This window comes from Lucilia cuprina, chromosome 5, assembly GCF_022045245.1.
Source record: "Lucilia cuprina isolate Lc7/37 chromosome 5, ASM2204524v1, whole genome shotgun sequence".
In the NCBI taxonomy this organism is placed as follows: domain Eukaryota; kingdom Metazoa; phylum Arthropoda; class Insecta; order Diptera; family Calliphoridae; genus Lucilia; species Lucilia cuprina.
In genome coordinates, this window is record NC_060953.1 from 21,260,179 (window position 1) to 21,281,681 (window position 21,503).

Genomic DNA, 21,503 nt, shown 5'->3' on the forward strand with positions numbered 1-21,503 from the left:
GACATGGGCTAAGGAAGGTCGGAAAATAATATGTGTTTTATATATGTATTAAAAACTGAATGTCAAACTTATACATATAAAGTACTGCTCAAAGGCAGTTGTCTTTGGTTATTTTTGCTGAAATATGTCTTGTAGTGCTAGAAATAACTTACAATCTAACTTATGATACAAATTATAAAATGTTTTATTAAATTTCACTATACAACCTTAAAAAACTTGCTCCCATTTTCGGAAAATAAAATTTCCATGAAACGAAAACAAAATTAGTATTTAAAGGAATTTTAAAACGTACGGTGTTTCGGTTAGCACATGTGTGTCTTAGCATTCTTTCTCTTGGCCTGTTATCTTCTTATAACAATTAGAAAAATACTAGGACTTGTTTCGGTAAAATATTTTCTAACACAGTTATTTTGCCATCAAATAAATTTCAATATTGTTTTAATAGACTGGATTATATGCTTAAAATACCGAAAATTTTTATCTTAAGTTTTTTAATGGTATATAACAGAAAGTGCGCTTCATTTTTGAGCAGTACTTTATACCTATCTCACAAAGGTGAAGGGAATAATTATGTGGTATAAAAATATAGAACTTACACAATGTGATTATCATTTCTTGTATCATCCGCCATCATGTTAAAGTCTCCTAAAAAACTCTCAAAATATTTTTTTGGATAGTTTTCAATTATTTCTAACTTTTTCAACTCTTCGTATAAAGACTCATTTGTACGATTGGCTGTCAAATCATTAGATGTCTTGATTTTGTTATCTTTTGTGTTTTTTGCTTTTTTTGCCATTGACGATTTATATTTCTTTTTGTTATCAGCACACCAAGCTTTTTTGAGTAGCTCATATTCGATTCTGAAAATAACATATATATGTAAAACAATTGTACCCGACTCAATCTGTAATTAATTTGTTTTGAGATGATTTCCAAAATAAAAAAATCATAAAAATTGATTTTCTGTTCCCGTACTTTGTGTAAGTACTAAAAAAATATTACTATTGTTTATTTTATTTAAGAAATAAAACTACAATTTAAAACAAGTATGAAAGTATAGTCGGACATGACCGACCATATGATTCCCTACACCAGTTATTAATATTAAATGTGATTAATTCTTTATAATACTTAATTCATTGTTCCTATACATTTGAGTAATTTATGGATGAAAATCTAATTTTCTACAAGAGGCTTTATATGGGGGCTAGGGGCAAATATGGACCAAGCCCGATAAAGTTTTGTGAATTCATTATATAATATTTATTTGTGCTAAATTTGTGTTTATAAGTTAATTTTGGACATTCAATAAATTTTCTGAAGGGGACTTTGTAAGGAAGCTAGGGTCAAATGAAGCCCGATCTTTATAAAATTTGGCAACAACATCAAGTTTTATATAAATTTAGTTGTGTCGCTTTTTATCGATATACAGGTATATTTGACACAATTATGAGCTCAGAAAACCTTTCAAACAAGGGTTACATGACAGCCAGACGTACGGACGGATCTGTTATGTCAACAAAAGCCGACAAAACTTAATTTTATAGAACTTTAAATGACATTACCGATTTTTGTAATGATCGGGCTTCATTTGACCCTAGCCCCCATTAAACCTCTCTTCAGAAAATGACTTAAAGATCAAAATTCATTTACAAACACTAATAACACTTTTAAATTCTACATAAATAAACTCTGAAGTAGACTTAACTCCCCATACCAACATTTTTAAGGATAGGGCCATATTTTGCCCTACTCCCCTTTGAGCCCTCTTGTAAAAAAATCCCTTTTTTGCAAAAAAAAAGTAAAAATATTCCTAAATAAAGTTATAAAACAAATCAAATTTATTTTTTAAATAATCCCCATTTTTAACATACTGACTGGTGTCGGTATGGTATGGTCGGCTAAGCCCGACTATACATTCATACTTGTTAAAAATTACATCGGTCCAGCCTACGCTAGACCAAAAATATTTTATTAAAAATAAACTAGAAAATTGTATGAATATTTAAAACTTAAAAGGAAAATGGTTACTCTACACCCAAATATTCGTCGTTCTCCCCAATTGTGCGTATAGCATTACTCCATATTTTAAATTTATATAAAAACTTAAATTTTAAGCTAAATAGACCGAAAACCCCACAAAAATATTTTTAGACACATTTTTAGTTTTGGCAAAAAAGTGGTCGTATACAAAAACTAAAAAGTTTGATTTTCAAAAATTTAATAGTCTTAAACAAGTGAAAGTGTTATATTCGGCTAGGGACAATTATGGTTCGATCCTCGATAAATTTGGTAAAGAGATTTTAACTCATATAAAACTTATGTATGTCGAATTTTATCGCTTATATTTTTAAGCCAGTACTGAACGTTAGTCATTTTTTGAAGAGGGTATTATATTAATCATATGTCGATTCGCATAAAAGTCAGTAGAGAGGGTTTGGGTTAGGGTTCTATAGTTGAAACGAAAAGTCAACTTTTCGACTTTTTATGAAAAGTCGATTTTTCGACTTTTTTCATTTAATTAAAAGTCGACTTTTCGACTATAAGGATTTTATAAATAGTAGACTTTTCAATTTTTTCGACTTTTCGAAAGTTTTTGATTTTTTTCCACTTTTTTAAAATTTTTGACTATTTTTGACTTGTTTCTACAATTTTTGAGTTTTTGACTTTTTGACTTTTTTCCACTTTTCGACTTTTTTCGAATTTTCGACTTTTTCCGACTTATCGATTTTTTCGACTTTTTGACTTCTTTCGACTTTTTTCCTACTATTTTTTGACTTTTTTCGAGTTTTTCAACTATTTTACAGTTCCTACTCTAAGCTAGCAATGAGCGTTAGAATAATTCTTTGACGGAAGCCTTATAGGGGGTAGAGTCAATTATAGACCTATCCACATATAATAGGGGGTAGGGTCAATTATAGACCTATCCACATATAATTTGGTAGAGCGGTTTTGCTCGTAAGAAACTAACATATATCATATTTCATACCCTAAACTCGTATCTTTAAGCCAATAATAAGCGTTTAAGTAATTGTCTGAATTGGACCTTATATGGGGGTAGGGTTAAATTTGGAGCGATCCACAGTGGGGCAGAATGGAAATTTTTTGGAAATAAATCTGGCATTTCTAAACGGCTGATCCGATCGGGATAAAATTTGGCGTGAGCGTAGCCAAGGAGTATTCGAGTTTAAGTTTTGAAGATGAACCCCGCAGATGCCCCAGGGACGGAGCTGTGGCGGCTCAAAGTAGGGTTCCTACGACATGTCAAATTTTTAAACTAGTGCCATTTTTTTCACCCAAATACAAAGATTTCACCCAAAAACAAATATTTTTATATTTTCTGAAAGAGATCTTGAAAAAACATGCTTGGACATACTACCTATCTCTTATAATATCCGAGTTATAGGCATTTAAAAATTTAGTGATACAAAATTTACCATACCTTTTTCCGCCTTTTTTTGAATACCGGGCGTAATTTTGGACCAAATGGACTCAATTTTTTCTTGTTAGTTAGACAACAAAATTTACAATAATATACAAAAATTTTCAGATCAATATCATTTACAGATCAAAAAATATACGTTTTTTAATTTGAAAATTCAAAAAATTTTAGATTTTTGCCGTTTTTTTTGCCCAAAATGTGTCTTAACTCTTTTATTAATAAAATAAAATTTTCTTTAAGAACATATAACAATTTTATAGTTTTCTAAAAGGTATCTTTACGCAGAACGCTTTGGCGTAAAAAACTTGTACTATTTTTTGAAAATGTTGCCACTGCGTTCTTCCAAATATGACCTATTTTTTATCAAAACTTCAACTTTGGGCAACATGTTCTAAAATCCCAAAGCTGGGATCAGAAAACTGAAAGCAGTTTTGGAAACCTCAATATGTTTTCTATTTACTCCAAAAGTATTTTCCCAGCCCTGAAAGAAATGTGGACCCTATGGGCGAAAATGTAAAAAATCCCATTTTTGGGATTTTCATTCCTATTTTTAGGAATTGCGGGATGCCCTTTGACCTTTTTAATTTTTTTTTGCATTTTCTTATTTGAAATGACAAATTTAACAAGCGTTGAAGATTTCATTGAGTTTTGTTCATAAATAAAGATTTTGTCATATATTACATATTTGTTAAATTTCTAAAACTATGATTTATATCAAAATTTTAATAGGGTCGCAGATAGCTACAACAATTTAGTTCATAATTATCCCTTAATATATTTTTTTAGTTAGATATGGAAATTCTCGACCCTTTACAAAAAATTTCAAGCCAATATCTCAATTACATTCAAAAATATGTTCATTTAAACCTGTGTCCTTTAATTTCATCTTTTTCATATTTTAGTATTAAGTATGACAGAACATACATTTTGTGTTGAATAAAATATTTGGACAATTTTTAAAAATTATTTAGTTAATTATTTTATTAAAGACTATAACATTGTATATACAATAAAAAAATTTATTATGAGCCACGCACAACAACACCTAAATCACCCCACTCCACCCCACTGAAAGAACAGGATCAGAAGATAGAAGTAAACTATTAAAAATATCTTCATTCTGTGATTGCCTGGAGCATTTTCTTAAGCTGAAAAGTTGAACATGCTTAAAATCTCAATTCCTCGCTTCCTGGGCTTCTTCTGTTAACTCTCCAAGTGGAAGAATATTCGATTTAATTATTATTTGACCATGACACAATACTTTGTGTACTGTTGGTGTTAGTTCCCTCCATGGATACAGAGATACAAGTAATTTAGAAATTTCAGATGTATATTCCCCAAATCGATTTCCATTAATTTTATGTTTACTATTCAGTGCCATTAAAATAGTGTTAACTCTTCGAAGCAACTCCTTGTCGATTCCAGTTATTTTTGAAGTAATTTCAAAATCACGAAAAAACCTTCTCGCCGTATTACCGTAATTTGTACTACCGCAACTTGGAAGTGGTTTGTCGATGTTTAATCCCATCTGAACTTTAAATTCTTCTTGGATTCTGCTTTTTTCCGCAGCTCTCAGTTCTTTCAATTCTTCATTATTTTTTGTTGATTTAGTAAGATTCTCTGGCACACTTCTATATTTGAGGTCGTATGCTATGTGTAAAAAGTAATCCAAAAATCGTATTCTGGCATGAAGTGGTGAAATTCCGAAAGACAGGACTTCTTCATTAATACTTCTGCTTTTGTTTATATTTGAGAATTGCGACTTTTTCTTATTACATATTGAGCATCTCCAGAAGGAAGAAGTTTCTGTTATGGCATTGCTGACCTTTCCATCAATCATTGTTAAGCTTAGCTGATATGATACGTTAATAGAGAATTCCTTTATTTTTATGCAAATGGGCTCCAGTGCATTTATTTTATCTTTTAAATATTCCACTAAATCTTTTGTTGTTTTCTTTGACTCCTTTATATATTCAAATCCAATAGGTCTACAAAAATTTTTTGAACCCGGAGTTGTATTGATCCATATATCTTCAAATGAATTTCCGATGCTTGACGATGATGGATTAAGGGAATATGAACGAATTCGTAATGGCACTAATGATGACATAAATACACTTTTGTAGTCTGCTAATGTCCGACTTCCACAAGCTTGTTTGTATTCTGGAAGTGCTGATAAACCGTCACATCCCCACTTACACATTAAGACAACATCAACACATTAAGACAACAATCTGACACAATTCTTGATGCTGTTAATGATGTGGAAGCATCAATAGGTGATGGTAGGATAGTTTGTTTTTTCCTGGATCGCCTTGTATGATGGTAATATATTGTGTCCTTTTTCATGCAGAGCTTTCCTTAATATTTGGTACTTATTTCGACTGAGACCCAGTTCCAACATAAGCGCTATTGCTTCCTCTTCAGCAAAATTTGATTGTGATGTTGGAGTTGGTATACTTTCCACAATTCGCTTAAGTGGTTTTGGTGATGCAATAGGAAGAATAGTTGCAATATGTACGTCATCCATAGGTTGGTTTTCCTTTTTCAGCATTTCGTTAAATGTATCAGCAATTTCCTCATTTGAGATTGAAAAAAGTTTTTGTGTGACCCTCTTTTTTTTTGACCTTAAACATAAGTCTTCGTATGACTTGCAAGGCGCTCCTGCTGATGTGTTGTAAGTTGAGATTTCCGTAGTAGTTTCTATCCAACTACAAAATTGTAATCGAAATTTCTTTTGATTTCCATCCACAGGCTTACTTTTTACATCAAAAAGTTTTAAAAAGTTTTCAATTTTTAATATGCCTGTTTTGTCTACTTTTCTACTATATGTAGTTTTTATATAATTTGAAATGTCTTCAATTCTTTCTGGCCCTTTTGAAGATACACTCCATAAAACGGAACACAACTCTTCGTACTTTAATGTAATCTTCATTGTAGATTTATTAAATATGGTACTTAAAATCTGAGAAGTTTACTTATATACCAATTCTTGTCATTTCCGATACAGGTATTCCAAAGTAAAAAATTACGAACTTAACATTTAGGACTATATTACTATAACCTGTAATTCAGTCATTGATATTTCTTATTAGTGAATGAATCAAAATTATCATTACCTGTATATTTCAATTATAAGGATAAGCAAACAAATAGAAAATAGGTAAATATAAGATTTAAACATGTTCTGTCATATTTAATACTTAAATATGAAATTAAAGGATACAGGTTTAAATGAACATATTTTAGAATGTAATTGAGATATTGGCTTGAAATTTTTTGTAAAGGGTCGAGAATTTCCATATCTAACTAAAAAAGGATATTAAGGGATAAATATGGACTAAATTGTTGTAGCTATCTGCGACCCTATTAAAATTTTGATATAAATCATAATTTTAGAAATTTAACAAATATGTAATATATGACAAAATCTTTATTTATGAAGAAAACTTAATGAAATCTTCAACGCTTATTAAATTTGTCATTTCAAATAAGAAAATGAAAAAAAAAATTGAAAAGGTCAAAGGGCATCCCGCAATTCCCAAAAATAGGAATGAAAATCCCAAAAATGGGATTTTTTACATTTTTGCCCATAGGGCTGGAAAAATACTTTTGGAGTAAATAGAAAACATATTGAGGTTTCCAAAACTGCTTTCAGTTTTCTGATCCCAGCTTTGGGATTTTAGAACATGTTGCCCAAAGTTGAAGTTTTGATAAAAAATAGGTCATATTTGGAAAAACGCAGTGGCAACATTTTCAAAAAATAGGACAAGTTTTTTACGCCAAAGCGTTCTGCGTAAAGATACCTTTTAGAAAACTATAAAATTGTTATATGTTCTTAAAGAAAATTTTATTTTATTAATAAAAGAGTTAAGACACATTTTGGGCAAAAAAACGGCAAAAATCTAAAATTTTTTGAATTTTTAAATTAAAAAACGTATATTTTTGGATCTGTAAATGATATTGATCTGAAATTTTTTTGTATATTATTGGAAATTTTGTTGTCTAACTAACAAGAAGTCCATTTGGGTCCATTTGGTCCAAAATTACGCCCGGTATTCAAAAAAAGGCGGACCAAGGTATGGTAAATTTTGTATCACTAAATTTTTAAATGCCTATAACTCGGATATTATAAGAGATAAGTTATATGTTCAAGCATGTTTCAAGCATGTGAAAAACCAAAAAATGGCACGAGTTTAAAAATTTGACATGTCGTAGGTACCCTACTTTGAGCCGCCACAGCTCCGTCCCTGGGGCATCTGCGGGGTTCGTCTTCAAAACTTAAACTCGAATACTCCTTGGCTACGCTCGCGCCAAATTTTATCCCGATCGGATCAGCCGTTTAGAAATGCCAGATTTATTTCCAAAAAATTTCCATTCTGCCCCACTGTGCGATCCTCATAAAATTTGGAAAATTTTATTTTGGATAATTTTAGCAATTATCTAGCTTCTCCCGTGTGTACCCTATTCAACAGACAGAAGGACAGACATGGCTATTTCGTCTTAGAATTTAATAAGGATTTAATATAAATACTTTAATGGGTCTACGACCAATATTTTGATGTGTATACCCCCCCCCCTATATTTTTTGATGATGGCGTGCTGTATACTTTATAGAGTCAAAACTTAAAAAATTAATACTTTTGAATTGTAGGCTAGGCACAATTTTTCAGCGCCATTTTTAATTCAGAAATATTCAATAAGGTGGGTCGAGAGCAAAGCTCTAAAAGAATTCATTCTCTAATTCTTTTTTTGAAATTCAGTTATATTTTAAAGATGTAGTTGAACGAATTCTCTAATGAATTTATTCCTACAGAATGTTAAATTCATTCTGAATGAATTAGTTTTGTTTGCATTCAATCTGTTACAAATTACATTGTCATACCACACAAATACAAAACCCGTATCTTGCAGCAGCTTCATAAAAGGGCATCTAGGAATGCAATTGCAAGACCATATGTTTCTGGCCAGGTATGGATATGCAAATTGAGGATTTGTTAAAAAACTGTAGTCTTGTAGTTATAGACGCTTATTAAAAATCGCCAGAAATTCTTGCAACAACCTCAATAACAGCAAGAAAAACTATTCAATTGTTAGAAACCGTGTTCGCTAAATTTGGTATCCTACAAACTGTACTTTCGGACAACGGTTCCCAATTCGATTCAGCACAATGGTGCTGTTCGACCACATTCGAACCATACTAACCGCAGTCAAATGGGCAGGCTGAAAGGTTTGCTGATACGTTGAAAAGATCTCTTCTTCCAATCTACGTACCGTAGTACGCCAAATCTCAACTCATCTATGAAAAAGTCTCCAGCAGAGATAATGCTATAATGGAAAATAAAGACGCCACTAGACTTGCTTAAGCCAAAAGTTCAAGACAGCAACGAGTATGACAACGCCAACAAATCCAAAATAAACAATTCAACGAGTACCATAAAGCAAAGCATCGTCAATTACTATTCTTAGACACCGTTGATGTAAAGGTTTATCACAACGACAAAATTAGATGATCAACAGGTTCAGTTAAAGAACAAATAAGAAAATTAATTAACCAGATATAATGCAAATCAAATACGATTGCGACCAAAGCAATTGCGTCTTGAAGAAGCTGATATGGAATTACCATTTGATGTTATTTGCCACGAACCGAAATAAACATTCCCTTGTCAGTTCATAGTGACCAAAACAGCGAAAGAAATACGCTAGCGCCAATTCGCAGATCAGCTAGAGACCGAAAACAACCCCACCGTTCAGCTTTAATGAAAGTCCCTGTTTTTCACTGTGTTTATAAATGTCATATCAAAAGGAAAATTAATTTTTAAACAAGAAGTCAAAAGAGCCCTAACTGTGAAATAATTTGAATTGATTCCTTATGTTGTTTCACTAAAACACAAATATGACATGAAGTCACTAGGTTCAAATTTATAGAAAACACATAACATTCTTTTTGAAAAACGAACAAGTATATTCTTATATACCCACCGTCAAATCATTGCCATATAAATAAACTTTGATATTTATGATTATTTTATTTTTATATATCGATACTGATATGAACATCACGGTAATATTTAATGAGGTGCAATAATAAAGGTTTAACATTTACTAAACTGAATTTTTATTAGAGGAGTTATATGCTTGGACCTATCCTCATCTGTCTTTACAATATTTTCTCTAATTTCTGGAGAGAACCTTATTTGGGGGTAGTATCAATTATGAACCAATCATCGTTAAATCTTGTAAAACGGTTTTTGTATGAAAATCGTATTTATGTGGAATTTCATCACTATATTCGCATTAAGCCAGCGTTTAAGTGATTTTTTTAAGGAATCTTAAATGCGAGTTAGAGCCTCTTATACTGATCCTCGTATAATTTGGAAGAAAAGTTTTAACTGATACAAATCTAGTTTATCTCGAATTTTATCGGTATAGTAAAATATGGACCGATCCCCACAAAATTAAGTAGGAATATTTGGGGTCATATAATACTTCTTTGTGTCGATTTTTGTGGCCAATTATGGTCCGATTGCTTTTAAAATTGCGTAGAAAGATTTTGATTCTTACATATCATGTTTATGTCGAAGTTCGTTGTTGTACTCGAACTGATCGCTAAAGTAATTTTTGATGGGTATCTTTTATGGGGGGTAGGGTATTTAGATTCATACAAATCATATTCATGTCAAATATAATAATTAATTTGAAGCCAGTAATTAGAAGTATAGTATTTTTTAACAGGGGACTATATGGGTGTGGGGTCAAATATATACCGATCTCCACAAAATTTCATACAGATATTTGTGGTCCTACAAAACTTGTTTATGTCGAATTTTATCGCCATATAATTATTTTGAAGCCAGTTATAGGGAAGATTGGGCTAATTATGGTCCTATGTCCGCCATAATTCAGAATTTAATTTCGGAGATAAAAAACTGAGTTATGCGATATGTCGTAGCATTCCGGGGGGAGGGGTGGTACAATTGTATGGGCTATGTGAAATCGTTTACCGATTTTTCGATACCAAAAATTTCTTAATAGGGAATATTTTGGGATATTTTCGCAACAAAGTTTTGAATTTTGGAGAGAAGTAAGATTCTTACATATGTGTTGGAGTTACACAGAACTCGTCTGTGAGAAGAGCGTAACGTTATTGTTGTAAACAAGTAAGAGTGTTATATTCGGCTATGCCGAATCTTATATACCCACCATCAAACCTCGTTTGACTCGAATGAAACTTACTTATGTCGAATTTAATCTATAAGCGTTAAAGTAATTTTCTGAAGGGAACCTTATAAAGGGGGATAGGGTCAATTATGGGTCGAATTTCATCGCTACGTAATTTTAAGCCATTAATGAGCGTTGCAGTCATTTTCTGAAGGAGGGTTATATGGGGAGTAGGGTCAATCATGGACCGATCCTCATAAAATTTTTTAGATAGTTTTAACTCGTATGAAACTTATGTCGAATTTCATCTTTATACTAGTATTTTTAAGCCAGCAATAAGCGTAAAAGGGAACCTTATATGGGGGATAGGGTCAATTATGAATCGATCCTCATTTTGGATCACAAGAAACTTACTTATGTTGAATTTCATAGCTTTATTCGTATTTTTAATCAAGTTATGACTGTTAAAGCTGCTCTTCGATGTGTTACAAGCGGAATGACAAAATTAATTTACCCACCCTCTCATCTTTTTATATGGTGGGTATAAAAATGACATCGTTTCACTTCTTATCGTTCAGTGCTGTGGACCATTAGTATAAACTAAGTGTACTCAGTTTTTCATAATCAGCTCTTTAAAGGACTTTAAAGTTTAAAAGACAGCCAATTTCAAAAGATGGAATTCCAAATTTATATTAAAAAGTTGCCATTAATATTAAATTGAAATGATAATATAATTCATTTTAAATCAAGAAAGAATTGGAAATCTTAAAGAAAACTTTTTACAAAAAAGTAGTAAGTAAAAAGTTTTTGTGTCGAAAATGAAACATTTTTAAATTTAATTTCTTTTTCGTTTTTTTCTAAGTGAGGCCGGTAAATAATATAGATACGTAGATAGATACAATGTACAGATTACCAGCTTCCATTTGATACCAATATTAGCATCATAAAATACATATAAATACACTCCCGCTCACTTATATAGGTTTTGTTTACATTCAAATTAATGTTTTACAAAAACTAATGGACTATTTAGTCATATTAAAATTTTAAATAATAACAATTTTTAAAATTTTCAATCAAAGTATAACAAGTAGTCCGACTCTCATATACAGGATATTACTCTCTCACATCAACGAGTGTTGTGTGAATTCGACTCTCCTGTGAGAAATTTAAACTTGTCAAAACACCCAAATGTTTAACTTACTTTTTTGGCCACTTTTAAGGACTTTACGCGAAATAACGGTTGTGCACACAAAATCTATAATTTTTTAAAATAATTTTATTTCACTTTTCATACAAAATTTTGTTTAATTTTCTCAAACTAGAAAAAAATATTTTTTTCTACTTAATGACATTTCATTTTTGTTGTTGTTGAATTTTAATTTACAAACAGAGTTTCAATTTTTGGTATTGAAAATTCGAACAAATTTAAAATTGTAACTTTTTTTATAAAACTCTGTATGTTTAGAATGCACCAATACAAATACATATTTGTTACTAACACATATTTAGAGATAGGTACTTTTTCACTAATACATGCTTAGATTTAGGTACTGCTTTCAAAGAGTCGGACTACTTGTTATACTTTGTTTTCAATCATAATAAAATCAGTTTACTGCTGGCAATGAGTAAAATCCATTCATATTATAGTGTCTGTGAATATAGACAAAATATTTTTTAACAAATAGGTTGCGGTGTGCCATTAACTAAAAAATACAATGGCAAAATTTAAGCGTTTTGGAAGCAGTCCAAAATCACAGGAATTTGCAAAAAAATGGGGCTAATTCAGAATGTTATTAGCAATTTTATAAGAAAACAGTTTCAAACATAAATGGAACTGCATATAGAGTCTAAACAAAAGCGAACAGAAGAGATTTCATAAAATTTGCCTCCAAGTCAAGTGATTCTGTAGCATACAACGCAGATGAATCAACAAAATTAACTCCTAAACAAATGTAATACCCGCTACTATGTTAATTCTTGATATACAAGCCTATTTACAACATTATCGGATTATTTACATTAACATGTAAATATTTTCAATTGATTGATATTTACAGCACGGTATATGAGCGCAAAAGTTCTTGAGGATATTTTTATACACCTAACCATATAGTAGTACATATAGGCGAAACTGAAGCGGTTTTCAAAAAAATTATTCTCTTCACACATACGAGCTCTGAGAGAATAAAACAAACTTGTGAGAACTAAGTGCAGAAAGAATTACAAAAATACGTTTTTATAATATGTTTTAAGATAAAATATCTTTTTCAAAACATAATAAACTAGCATATAAAATTCCATTAATAACACAAAAAAATAACGTATTTTTGTGCTTCTACTAACACATTCTCACCAGTTAGGTTTTTGACAGGGGACTTAGGTCCTTGACAATTAGTTTCGCCTATATACTACTATATGCACCTAACCATCCATTATTTGTTTCATTTTTTAAAATCTTCCATTATTTCTTTACATTTATTTACATGAAGTATATATTAAAATTCATTTTGTATCTAAAATTGCAAATAAAATTGCAAGAAATTTTAAAGTTTTTTTGTTATTTATAATACAGTAGTGAAGTCACTACACCAAAAACACTAAAAAAATTTACAAACTTTTCTTTCAGTGAATGGAAACACAAAGCGAAGTAGTGTAAAGGTACGTTCACACCTATCAAATATTTGACGTTTTTTATCAAATATTTGTTTGCTGTAATGTGAACACAAAATATTTTTGAAGAGCATGCAAAATATCAGCTGTTTTTCGTGAAACATTTTTATTTTTCAACCTACAAATATTTTCTTAGTGTGAACAAAATGTGAACACCAAACATGAAACATTTTTGTTAAACGTTAAAGAAACTATATAATAATATTTTTTATGATTTCATAGAAATTTCTGCCTAAAAACAAAAAATTAAATACATTTTTATTTCATAATCTGCTTAAAATGAGTATTTCTATTTTGAAGTTTTGTTTGAAGAAACAAAGCCAAACACAATTCAATACAAATAGTAAAAGTTTGTTTACCCGGTGTTCACATTACAACAAATAATTTCGTAAAGCAATTGACGGATAAAACATTAAAAAAACAAGATTTTGTTTGCAGGCAAGGAGGAACATAACAACAAGAAAAGCTACTGCGCAACCAAACCAAAAGCCAAAAATATATGTATTTATATTTACTAAAAAGCTATATCATTAAATAATAAATTCTATATATTCTAAAATTTCATTTAATATTGTTTTTCATAAAATTTTACCACAAAAAAATACAAATTACATTTTATTACCTTTTGCATGTGGATAAGAGATAGATAGACTTGCATAAGGTATTGAAATTACATTTCAATACCTTGTACAAGTGGAAAAGAGATAGATAGACTTGCTTGCTGAAATTACATTTCAATACCTTGTGAAAGTGGAAAAGTGATAGATGGTGGATCTTTACTGTCATGTTGTTGCTATTTAGTGTAGTCAATGTAGCGAAAAACCTTGGTTGTTTGGAACGGTTTATAGCGATTTCAAAAAAATCGCTATAAGCCCGGAAATAACCAAATTATAAATAATTTTCATTAAATTACATATCTATAAAATTGAAAATTATAGAGAATTGTTTATTAATATATTTTTATATCCATGAATATAATAAATAATTGTTTAAATAAATTGAGTAATAAATTAATTAAATAATTTCTCAATTAATTACTAAACTATAGACTAGATTATAACCTATAGACTAGACTATAAATAATACCATAAACTAGAGTATAGACAAGACTATAGACTAAACTATAGCTTGACTATCCACTATAGACTAGACCAGCGGTTCCCCGTTTTTACTTCGCGGACCTCTTGAGGATTTATTTAAATTCGCGGAACCCCATACATATTTTAATATCTTATTGTTCTAAATATGTAATTTTCATCCGAAAATTGTCATAGTCCATAAATCCCAAGGTCAAACAGATGTAGATATGTCATTTCTATAAAATATTTTCGTACATTGAGAATAATTAATATTTCAGAGAAGTTTCAATTGCCTGTGTTTTGAAGATAGAATGACTTCATTGTTGAAATGCTAACATGATGTTTAATTTTATGATCGTGAGATCTTTACGTTCACTTTTCTTTAAAGTAATGAAAAGGTTTCTTCATCAAATATCGTCCACATGTGCTTAAAGAGTCACGTTGCAAAAATTTTTTGTGATTGCAGACGGGTTATCAGAGTATATTAGCTAATTTTTCGGGAAAATAATATAAGAAAGTTGAACTTCTTCGATATTGTTGCGGAATGCGTTTATCCGCATAATATATGACTTGAACTCTTTGCGAAAGTACTGTGAATTTTACTGCATGGTTTTGACTATTTATGCATTTTCTAATGTTAATTTAATAATATTGGTCGACAAAATCAAGTTAAAATCTGTGTATCACGTCGGAATGGAATATTTATATTTAAAATTACCTAGATTAACGTATTGAGAATATTGAATAAAGAGTCACCTCTGTTTCGGAAATATATTATTTTAGTCCTTCCAAATAAGAACACTTTTGTTTTACAATTTGACAAACTTAAATCTTCGATAAGCTTGTTCTTGAATTATGAAATGTGGCCTAACTTCATACTCCGAGATAATAGTATCTCATATTTAATTGTAATTTGGGACTAGACTGCAAACTAGACTATAGATGCATATATTATGTAGTATAACTATATAAAGTATGTTGTTACAATAAATAACAAAACAAACAACAAAAATAATAATTATCATTAATTTACGCAATTGCTTGAATTTCAATTAAATGTCACAAATTTGTCTCAGATTTATATTTTATAAAAAATAAAATAAGCGACTATTTACATTTTTGTATGAGGTGATAACACTCTTTTTCAGAAAATAAACAAAGAACAGCTGTCATTGACGCTGTTTGATCTTACATTTGGTTTGCAAGATCAAATAATTATTTTACCAAAATGACGTAAATTATTTGACTTTTGGTGTTCACATTGATGAAACAATGAGAAAATATTTATTTGCCAGTAAATCAATTTGTTTATGAAAATCATCCGCATTGCTGTTTGTTAACATGAAATATTTTATGTTCAGATTCGACAATCAAAGTTTTTTCCATCGTGTTATATATTAAGATTATACACTTTTATTATAAAAATTTAATTTTAAACCTAATAAAAATAGTTAAAATTAAAACAAATTGCCAAATTGTTTTTTTCTTGCATGAAAATATACGAAAATATACTGTGGCTGCAAAACATGTGTGTGTTTGAACCAAATTATTTTTGCACTGTTTGATAAAACAATACCATCAAATATTTATTCAAGTCTGAACATGAAATAAATATTGCATTTGTTTGACGCAACTTTATAAATATTTTATAACAAATATTTGGACCAAATATTTTACAGGTCTGAACTTAGCTTAAGTGTGGAGAGAAAATTTTACGCTCTGCCGATGTGTGTTTTGTAGCAAAAATTACAGAAAAAGTGAGTGTTACAGCAAGCATCAATACAGTAAAACGAATTGTAAGAAGGGCCAATGCTTAAGAAATATTAAAAAATTAATTAAAGCCACTCCTATTACCACTAGTAAAGAGAAATCCTCTTCAGTTTGCACTTGAACACATGGTTACAAAAAGCTATATCAACATCTTGTGTTTTCGGATGAAAACATTTTTAATTTAGAAGGTCCAGATCATTATTTTTATGATTTTTGAAAGGAAGAGCTCTACCTGAGTCGTTTGCATAACTGTTGAGGAATTGCGGCGCAATTTTGTGTTATGAAACATGTGAGCTTAAATTTCTTTCATATAGTAAAAACATTTTCGGATATCTTTGAACCATTGCCGTGGATATTTCAAAAATATAATGCCCCGATCCATACCGCCAGGGCTGTAAAAAGGTGCATTCGAAGCCAGAGTGTAAAAATTTTGGAGTGGCCTCCATAATCTTCTCATCTATTTGTTATCGAAAAGGTTTCGGATATTCTTTCTCGTAATGTGTATAGGTCGGGCAGACAGTATGACATAAATGAAGCCTAAATTGAAGGAACTAAAAAAGCTTGGACCGAAATTTCCTTGCCATTACTTAAGAATCTTTATATCTCTTTATCACCTCGAATTTTCGGAGTTATATCAAGTAACGGCGGATATGTTCCTTAGTAAAGGTAGAATTACTCGAACGTTGCTGTCCACGTACTGTAACGTTACCACGTTTGTGCACTTATAGAACATTTAAAAACGTAACGCTTGTCTTGGAAATAAACACAAAATAATTTAAGCTTTTAGGCGTTTTTTAATATAAAGGTAAATTAATTAGCAATAACTTGCCTTTTTTGTTATTTCTTTAAGACTATTTTATGTAGGTATTTAAAAATATTCAAAAATTATGAAAAGCAAAAATAAATTACATAAATATTCAATCAGCTGTTCGAAACAGTGATGTTTATTGAGAGGCACTTTCTTTAAAATGGTTAAGTAGGAAAAGTACCAAAAATAAAAAATATATATGTATAAGTAACAGCGTTTAACTCATCAAGCGTTTTTTTCCTGTTGGTTTTAAAATTATTTTCAAAGTATTGAAAAATTTAAATCTACCTTTACTTGCACTTGCAAAATTGAAAGTATCGAGCTATATAAATTGCATTAAATACAAATCAATGATTTTAAAAACATACATTTTTAAACTAACGTCTGTATTTAATGAGATGGAGCTCTCAAATTTATACCATTAGAAAGCCCAAATTGTCTACAAAATTTTATGTAATATGAAGTAACGTTATATCGATATATTTTTCAGATAACATAGATAACGTCTGATTCTATAATTATAATTAGAAAGTATTTTAAACAGTTTAACTTTGATTTGTTGGAGTTTGATAAGTTATTAACGTGTTTTCTATAAAATTTTATGTATACACATTACTAACATCACATATGCATCCTAAAAATTTAAAAGGTACACAATTTATTAAATTTAAGCATAATAATATAAAAATTCAAATTTGTGCATACAAATAAAAAAAGTATGAAAAAGGGAATTTGTACCACAGTTCCATCACTGTTTTACAAATGTCACCTAAAAACGTTATAAAATTCTATTTTATACAGGTTGAAACGTTACGGCTACATTACGGTAAGCATTTTCATTGTCTTTCCTTAATCAAAAACGATCAGCTGACACGTTTTCTTACAGTTACAGTACTTTGCGCTTGGGTAATTCTACCTTAAATCTTTTCTAAACCCTTGTAAAAATATGTAAAAAAATAAAAAAATTATGAAAATGCAATTTATTGTTGTTTTTGTCAATTAAAGATGACGAACCTATTCAAATGAGCCAAAAAATATTGTTCAAAAAAGTAGTATTTTAGAAAAAAAGTATATTAAAAATCGGTTATTAAGTATTGCACTAATGTTTGTCTATCTAGTGATATATAACACATCATGGTATTAATTAAAATTTTAATATAACCAATTAGTCCATTACTTTTTGCAAAAAAATTGAATGTAAACAAAACAGTGAACCTATTTAAGTGAGCGGGAGTGTATTTTAAATATTCGTTTGTAGTCCTTTAAAATTTTAAATCCCTTTATAAGGACATAAAAATCAGAGTACGCAGAATTGCTAAGTGGCATATATTTTCGCGTGCTTATCAACTTTTCCATATTTGAAAGCTTTTTTCAAAATTGTTACAGGGTGTAATATGAAGAAAATTATTGTAAAAAGCAATAGTAACATCAAGTTTCCTTTTAATCGAATAACCGAATAATTTTTAATTATCTGATTATTAACCGGCTAACCCGAATAATTGAATATCCTACTATGACTCTATAGCTTAATTTCAAGTTTCTAGGATCAAAATTATAGAAAATTAATAAAGATCTTTGGAAGAATGAAAACATATCAAAACATGTAAGAGTGCTATATTCTGCTGTGCCAAATTTTATATACCCTTCACCAAAAAATATATAAAACCACCCAATAAACAATTTTTGCCGAATTTGAAAAGAATTCGTACCGACAGTCTGCACAAGTTGCCGAATCGTATATAAAGTTGCTCAGAATTCGGAACTCTTTGTCTGAGGAAATTCGGAAAAATCTGCAGAGTTGTCGTTCAGAATTCGTTACGAAATCTGATGTAAATTCCTTAGGATATTCAAAAGGAATTTTTGACAAATCTGATTAAAGTCGGATAAAAGTCTGATACCATACCTGACATGCTTTCGACTTTTCGTACAAAAGACTGATTAAATATAAGAAATGTCGGATAAATGTCTGATAAAATGTCCGACAGTGCGTACAAAAGTCTGATCAAGTATAAGAATATGGCCTGACTATTCCGATCAACGACTGAACTATTTTCATATATATAATTTATTATGGTTTAATTTTATTACTTATAGATTATTTTTAAAATTAATAAAATTAAACAATAAGACTTAGGTATTATATACGAAAATATATTCATTCACATATTTAAAATTATAAAATTAAACATAAAAAATTATGTAATTTTTTGCTAATTTTTGTGTATTAACAAAGTTTAAAAAATTTTAAACAATAATCATTACATATACAGATGTTGTTTAATTGATTTCCAAAGAACAACTGAGAAAATAAAAATTAAATTCCCAGATGACGAATTTGAAAATATATACAGGTTTGTGCATGATTTTTATAAAAAAAGAAGAAAATTTCATTCAGATAATCTGCAAAGTTGTCGCAAAGTTTTCTTAAAAAATTAAAAGGGGAATAAAATGACTGAGCAAAAAATATCAGAAAATGTGCCGACTAATCTGCTGAATATCTAAAGGAAATTTATATTATTCGGTTAATTGTCTGATGAAAATTACACAATTCTCTTCAGATTATGTGCTGATTTATCGGATATTATTCGTAAGCCTTTTTATATTTTACTTCAGAAAATGTGCAGACTATTCTCCTTTATGTCTAAAGAATAATATAGGAATCAAAAAACAAATTGTTCTTCGCCAATGTGCAGATTAGTATCATAATTATCGTAACACTAAAATTCCCTTTCGACAATGTGCAGACAAGTCTCATGTTAATCATGTTAAGTCTAATAAAAAGTTTGCCGATTATTCTGTAAAGTGTCTAAAGGAAATTTATGTTATTCGTTAAAAATTCTGATAAAGTATAAGAATAATTACAGAAAATTTCTAACATCAGACATATCTGAAAAATTTGTTTACTGGGCAAATACATCTACACACACATGTACATATTTTTCCAATTCACAGTGTTGTTGTTGCTTATTTATCAAAGCATGAAAAAAATTTATATTTTTGATGAAATTTTCATTTAAAAACTATTTCAACAGACGGACAGACAGACATGGCTTAATCGACTCCGCTATCTATAAGGATCCAGAATATATATACTTTATGCGGTCGGAAAATTGTATTATAGAAATAACAAACGGAATGACAAACATACATATACCCTTCTCACGAAGATGTAGGGTATAAAAATACCATTTTATAGGTTGTCGCTAACTCCGGGCTATACATGCAAAATTTCATGTTTCTAGATTAAATATTATAAAAAATTCAATTGAAGAACGAAAAGGTACCAAAAAACTGCTTTTGTAGTTTTTTTCTTACTTTATAGAAAATTCTTAAAGTACCTTTTCATGAACGAAAAAGTACCAACAGGTTTAATTTCATTTTCCTAGGCAATAATTACAAATAAGAAATTATAGTCGGGCGAGGCTGACCCTTCACCTGTATACGAATAAAATGTGATTAAGTTTTCACAATAAAGCATTTAAGTTGATATACTAATGCCATTTACTGTTTAATAAAACTGTGGATATTTAAGTAAAATTTTGATGGGGGCTTTTTAGAGGGTCTAGGGTCAAATGAGGCCCTATAATTTTAAAGTTCACCAGGGTCATCAAGACTAGAATAGAACTTGGTTTTGCAGCTTTTTGTCGAGATACGAATGATCTTTTATGGTACTGCAGACGAAGCTTATTGAAAATAGTTAACATCGGTTCATTATTTCACCTAGGCCCCATAGAACTGAACCCGCCAAATAGGACTTTTAAGTTCATAATTATGTTTAATATACTCGTATATAAAAAATCATGTGCCAAATTTCATTGAATTATCTCCAAAATTGCGACCTGTAGTTTGATTACAAGGTTTACATGGACGGACAGACGGAAGGACATAGCTGAATCGAATCAGTAAATGATTCTGAGCCGATTGGTATACTTATAGGTTGGTATAGGACTAATATTATTGTGGTGTAGGGTATAATAATACGTTGGTGTCCCCTTATCTAAAAGTGCTCTAAAACTGGCTAAATATACACGTATAATCATATCTTAAGTGTATTAATCTTTATTAGTTTTGTGTTCATCTTGTTAATATATAAAATTAATTTTAAACAAATTTTAACATTTAAAAATTTTGTATGAAAGTTAAGACTTATTTTCTGTAATAAAAATTTAACTTTAAGAAAGCTTTTTTATTTTGTTTGCACATTTTATTTAATTGCGTGTTAAAATTTGTGTTTTACAAAAAAGAAAACAAAATTAGTTTTGTATGTGAAAACTATTATTTGACCCACAATAAATTAGCTAAGCAATGGTGCAGTGAGTATAACATTTGATTAACAAACCGAAGTCCCTGGTTCGTATTCTAACTGGCTTTTTTTAATTATTAAAAATAAAACAACTTACTCAACAACTGCTTTGTTAGAGAAATTGCAAGTACTTCTTTAACTCCCTATTTGCAAGCGAGCGTAGAAATACTTGCCACCAATGACATCACCGTGTTAAAATAATGACTCAAAATGCTAATAAAGAAGTAGAGCAAAGAGGTTGTATTAGTTATTTAACTTATTACT

At 29.8% G+C, this 21,503-nt stretch overlaps 1 protein-coding gene across 2 annotated transcripts in view; it reads right to left on the reverse strand.

Annotated features, from left to right (window-relative positions):
• The window catches only part of LOC111683114 (IQ and AAA domain-containing protein 1-like), a 158,513-nt gene that overhangs the window by 12,882 nt on the left and 124,128 nt on the right, over nucleotides 1–21,503 (reverse strand). Inside the window, exon 5 of one of the 2 annotated variants that reach the window (XM_046952887.1) lies at nucleotides 597–860. The exons of the other annotated variant lie outside the window; for it this stretch is intronic. Within the exon in view, the coding sequence (XP_046808843.1) occupies nucleotides 597–860 (264 nt within the window). The remainder of the gene's footprint in view (nucleotides 1–596; nucleotides 861–21,503) is intronic. 2 annotated transcript variants of the gene reach the window in all.